The sequence below is a fragment of the Neoarius graeffei genome, chromosome 23, assembly GCF_027579695.1.
Source record: "Neoarius graeffei isolate fNeoGra1 chromosome 23, fNeoGra1.pri, whole genome shotgun sequence".
NCBI classification, from domain to species: domain Eukaryota; kingdom Metazoa; phylum Chordata; class Actinopteri; order Siluriformes; family Ariidae; genus Neoarius; species Neoarius graeffei.
The window spans coordinates 39,134,868-39,140,867 of NC_083591.1; the positions used below are offsets into that span (position 1 = coordinate 39,134,868).

The window sequence follows — 6,000 nt, forward strand, 5'->3', positions numbered from 1 at the left end:
TTCAAATTAAATAACTTCCCAGCTACAGAACGGCCTGATATTTTGTGAGATACTACAGAAATAAACATATATCACAATGACCAAATTTCAGACAGAACTAAATTTCACTGATTTTATGAAATTGAAAGGCCATCTCGCTTTAAGAAGCTTCTGGAAGCGTATCGTTTTTGGAAGCTTTTAGTGATTAGACAAGTAATTATCTTAAATCAGTATATTTTATATATGCATTCTGGATTGTATTTTGTGCATGTTTTGAGCATGACAGTTTTTCTTTGATCATACCATCCATTTGTCTTTTTTTTTGTCTTTTTATTTGTTCATCTGTTATTAATTTGCGCTAGCAGCGGTAGCGCAAATTGTTACTCTCACTCAGGATCGTTCTACTTTATCATTATTATCCTCACATTTTTAGGACGCTATTTCTCTCTCAGTTTTCAACCAATCATCACCAAATTTCACGTGAAGAATACTGCTGGGCTGAATTAAGTTGCTATGACTTTTGGTGCTGATCCAGATCACCGAGCCGGAATGATCCATGAAAAACTGGCTCTTTTCCTCACGAAGTGTCATTCTGTATCTCTTACTGTTCCAGATCTATAGGGTACAGTGACTAGACGTCCCGGTTTGTCTCAGCTAGCACAAACCACTGTGACTTTAGTCACAGTCTCTATCCATCCATCTATCCATCCATCCATCCATCCATCCATCCATCCATTATCTGTAGCTGCTTATCCTGTTCTACAGGGTCGCAGGCAAGCTGGAGCCTATACAGTCTCTATCAAATTTTTTTTCACACGTGAGCATATGTGAATGGAATATGCGTGTTATAAATATTTAAGTTATTATACGGTGGTGTAGTGGTTAGCACGGTCGCCTCACAGCAAGAAGGTTCTGAGTTCGAACCCAGCGGCCGGCGAGGGCCTTTCTGTGTGGAGTTTGCATGTTCTCCCTGTGTCTGCGTGGGTTTCCTCCGGGTGCTCCGGTTTCACCCACAGTCCAAAGACATGCGGTTAGGTTAATATGGGATGGCCTTGGGCTGAGGTGCCCTTGAGCGAGGCACCTAACTCCGAACTGCTCCCCGGGTGCTGTTAGCATGGCTGACCACTGCTCTGGGTATGTGTGTGTGCTCACTGCTTCAGATGGGTTCAATGCAGAGAGGAAATTTCACAAGTGTGTGATGAATAAAGTTGTGCTTTCTTTCTTTCTTTATTATTATTATTAAAGCTTTGCAATGTGTAATATAAACTTTGTTCTCCCACAAGACCATTTACATGGCAGTTATTCTTCTATTTAATGGATTATTAAACAAATTATTTGTCTTTTTTCAGTCCGTTTCCAAACTATTAGTCTTCAATTTAAATATTAATGATGCTGTTTATCAGTTGAATTATTAGCGGATTATTAGGCTGCATTTAAACTGTGGCTAATATTCATGAAAACAGTCACACAAACTCATGTGGGCTTTTTTTAATGCAAATGGAGGAAACAGGAAAGGGACTAAAATAAGGTTTTGAACCTCCACGTTGGAATGTCATTTTATTCTGTTCTTACTTTTCATAAAAAAAAGAAAAGCTGGCTCGTTCTGACATTAATTAAGCATGAAGGTTAATGCAGTTGTTTCTCTTGTCTCCTTCCCCCTCTGCAGGTCTGCTGCATGAAAGTTTCACAGATGAGCCAGAGAGTCTGGTGACTCTGAACCTGCTGGTGGTGGCAGCTGTTTCTGCGTTCTCCACTGGGGCGGCGCTCTCTGGCTTGGCTGTGTGTTGGATTATGAGCCAAAAACACCGTCATTGCTCTCAGAGTGAATCTTCCTCCTCGAGCAGCCAGCGGAAGAGCGAAAAGGAGCGCAACATGTTGGGGCCAAGCACCAGTGGCTCAGTGCTGAGCGTGACAGATCGTCCACGCCCTCAAGGTGAAACGCTCTTTGTGATGCCCAACGGTTGGACGAAGGCAGGGGATCTGGACCCGGGACTGCTACCTACACCTGAGCAGACTCCACTGCAGCAGAAACGCCCAGTGCCCTCGCTCCGCCTCTCTGATTCAGGCTCCGGCTGGGACCAGAGCCAGACCTTCCTGAACTCGGTAGGCACCCAGTGTCCTCCCCCACCACCCTCCGCCATCTTCCTCAGCTCTAAGCTCCTTGGCGACAGGCGGCATGAAGATGTCATCGAGCGCCAGCGCTATGTTTCTCTCTCCAAGTACCGTGAGCATGGAACACGTCCAGGCACACTGCTGCGCAAATCAGCGGGCGACTACAACTACCCAATGACGCCTCAGGATTCGCCTGACAGGAGGCGGGTGGTGTCGGCACCCAGCACGCACATGGAGTACACCGGCGAGGCTCTGCGCTGGACCCACGAGAACTACGTCTTCCACGCCGTGCCGACCCCAGTGCCAGGACACCGCTACGCCACAGGCACAGGGCATCCAGCTAGCCTCGCCCGCACTGTTCTGCATGGCTCTCGTGGCCTCATGGACCTGGCGGATTTCAGCCACCTGCTGGGCAAAGGAGGCAGCGAGCGTGCTCCTTCAGGCCAGTGAAGAAAATGGGGGAAAAAAAGATCTGTGTAAAAGAAGGAAGCAGTGAAGGAGAAAATGTGCAGAGCGTAAAGCTTCCGAGCTACTGCAGTGCCAGCAGGATCTGGCCAACATCTTTCTGTTTTTCTCCATTTTTCTTGCTGTCTCTCTCTTTCAGAGCTCCTTTTCGATCTTGTCTCGAGCCCTCTGTCATGCTATGATCAATCACTGGAAATGGAAATGGCCTCCACTCTGCCTCATAGCTGAAGTTCTTGCAGGGGAGTGCAAGCTAACACACACACACACACACACACACACACACACACACACACACACACACATACATACATACATGCATACATACAGCTTCCTCAGCTTCCTTGTTTTAACACACCGCAGGTCCTTCATCTGAAGCAAGAGTACAGCAACAAACTGCAGCATTTGTGACTGCAGCAGCCCTAATGACATCCATATCTATTCCCAAACACACACTCTCTCTCTCTTTCTCTCTCACTCATCATTTAGGGAATGTGCTGGCGTGTTCTCGTTCACTGGGGATTTCTGAGCTGCTGGTTGTAATAAAACATTTTCAGCGAGGGTCGGCAGAGACAGTGCAGAGCCATCGATTCCCACTACAGTCTAGCCGTGGTGTATACCTCAGCCTATCCAATTTTCTTTGGTTTTATAAATTGCTTTTTGTTTTACAGTGTTGAACTCAGTTAAGTAGCATCACTGCTCCTGACCCATGATGCAGTGCCACACATCAGCAGTATTCATGCTGGCAGGACATATATAGGAAAATGGGAACAATGCATCTCCTTCGATATGGGACAGAGGATGAGAACGGTGCATCCGTGAACTCAGATTTTCCATGAAGCTATGCTACAGAGTGACAGACAGTGAAAGAGAGCACGAAGGAAGAGACAGTGAGACGACGCACACAAATAGTGGTAAAAATGGAAGTGCAGAATTTCAAGCAATTCTTCTCGAACAGAGAAAAGAAACCTTCTGAAAGGGAATGTTTGAACGCCCAAAATGTTTGAAGTTTTTGTGTACAGTGAATTTCCTGCTCTGGACTGTGGACAGAAACGATACTGAAGAAAAAGTAGTGTTGACCTTCAACTGAATGTGATATTGTGATATGGACATTATATAGACTACATAGACGTATTCGCTGTGCAGAGTTTATTCAAGCAGCTGAGAGAAGGAGAGACACAAAATTAAATGCTCTTCATCCCCTCAAGGGAAGAGAAGGACAAATAAGCAACAGAGCTGAGAAAAAAACGTGCCAAATGAGGACCGCTGATGGGATTAACCGGTGTGAGATGTCATTAAGTATCGAGTGTTTCAGAGTCTCTTCAGCCTGTACTGTATTATAATCCATTTTGTTGGTTGCTTTGTTCCGTGTTTGTCTCATTAATAGGAGTTGTATTTTCGTTCATCATCATAGGACAAGTCGAAATTGATGATTCCGATTTGAAAAGTTCGTCACGTATGAATGCGTCGTCATCACTTCATCACCTTCAACAGAGTTAAAGAAACATTAAAGGAAGAATCCAAAAAATGTTTAACCTAATATATACAGTGCTCTCCATGATTATTGGCACCCTTTGTAAAGATGAGTAAAAAGGGTTAGAAAAATATCCACCTTTTGGTGAAGTCGCTTCATCTCATGCTGAAAAAAATAAGAAAAATCCAACTTTTAATTGCAATAAATGTATTCCAAAAAAACCCACGAATCCATCACCAAGAAATAATTATTTTCAACAAAAGCCACATGTGCCACTATTATTGGTACACCTGGCAATTATAGTGAACACAATGTAACTGAAGCACGTTTCCCATTTAAATTGTACAGTATGTTTGAGTTGATTGGCGTGTGTAGGAACTTTCAAACTGTAATCCATGACTTCCTGATTAACCGGGGTACAAATATGAGGTGACACAGAGGCCAAATTCCCTTAGTCATCCATCAATGTGGGAAAGATAAGAGAGAACACAAACTAAATGAGGGAGAAGTGTGTTGACCTTCATAAGTCAGGGAATGGTGATAAAAAAATGCTACTCGCCTGAAAATGTCCATTTCTACTGTTAGGGCAATAATAAAAAAGTGGACACCAACTGGAACTGTTACAAACTCGCCTGGAAGAGGACTCAAGGTTATTTTGTCCCAACGTACAGTGAGGAGGAGGGTAAGAGAGGCAAAAAATAAAATAAAATAAAAAATCCTCAAAGATCACTGTTGGTGAATTACAAGAAAAAGTCAAATCTTGGGGTTTCCAAGTCTCCAAACCCACCATCAGATGCCACCTCTATGCCAACAGATTACTGGAAGGTTTGCCAGAAAAAAAGCCTTTTCTGTCAGTTAAGCACAAACATAAGCACCTGAAGTTTGTGAAACGCTACGACAACTTTGACTGGAACCGTGTTCTCTGGTCTAATGGAGCAAAAATACAGCTTTTGGGCGATAAACACTCAAGGTGGGTTTGGCGTCAGAAGAAGGATGGCTAGAATGAAAAGAACCCAATCCTAACTGTAAAATATAGTTGAAGTTCTGTGATGTTTGGGGGCTGTTTTTCCTCCAAAGGCCTGGAAACCTTGTTAGGGGACATGACATCATGGACTCCATGAAATACCAAGACACTGTAAATCAAAATCTGGCTACCTCTGCCAGGAAACTAAAACTGGGTCGGCATTGGATCTTCCAGCAGGACAGTGATCCGAAGTATATGTCCAAATCAAGACAAAAATGGTTCACTGAGCACAGAATCAAGTTTCTACCATGGCCATCTCAGTCCCCTGACCTGAACCCCATTGAAAACTTGTGGGCTGAGCTGAAGAGGAGAGAGCACAAGACAGGACCTCGGACCCTGGATGATCTGGAGAGATTGTGTAAAGAGGAATGGTCTCAGATGTCCTGCTCTGTATCTCCAACCTTATAAAATGTTATAGGAGAGACTCAGTGCTGTTTTACTGCCAAAGGGAGGTTGTACAAGGTGCCAGTAATAGTGGTGTATGTATTTTTGTTGAAAATAATTATTTCTTGATGAGGGATTTGTTATTTGTTTCCTCTGAATAAATTTATTTCAACTAAAAGTTGGATTTTTCTCATTTTTTCAGCATGAGATGAAGCGACTTCACCAAAAAGTGGATTGTTTTCTAACCCTTTTTACTAATCTTTACAAGGAGTGCCAATAATCATGGACTGTATATGTGCAAGTACGACAGATAAGATTTTTTTTTAATGGTAAGAAAGGAACAATCATTTTACTGAAAACTCACTTATAATAGAAGTCTAAGGGTAGTTGCTGAAGCAGTCAATAAACTGGATTTTTTTTTTTTTTTTTATGAATACAAATAGTGTAGCTCATATTAAACTCAGAAGTGCCTCAGTTTCAGCCTGATGGTGCATGAATGCCACAAAACCTTTGGGAAAAGCCTTTGTAATAACCAGAATTAGTTTTTCCTGTATAGTTCCAGTGT

The 6,000-nt window shown here is 43.1% G+C and overlaps 1 protein-coding gene across 1 annotated transcript in view; it reads left to right on the forward strand.

Annotated features, from left to right (window-relative positions):
* sema6ba (sema domain, transmembrane domain (TM), and cytoplasmic domain, (semaphorin) 6Ba) overlaps nt 1–5,563 on the forward strand; it is a 224,719-nt gene extending 219,156 nt beyond the window's left edge. The window contains exon 17 of the mRNA XM_060906139.1: nt 1,646–5,563. Coding sequence (XP_060762122.1) covers nt 1,646–2,541 — 896 coding nt within the window. The 3' untranslated portion in view covers nt 2,542–5,563. The remainder of the gene's footprint in view (nt 1–1,645) is intronic.
* The last annotated feature ends 437 nt before the right edge of the window (nt 5,564–6,000 follow it).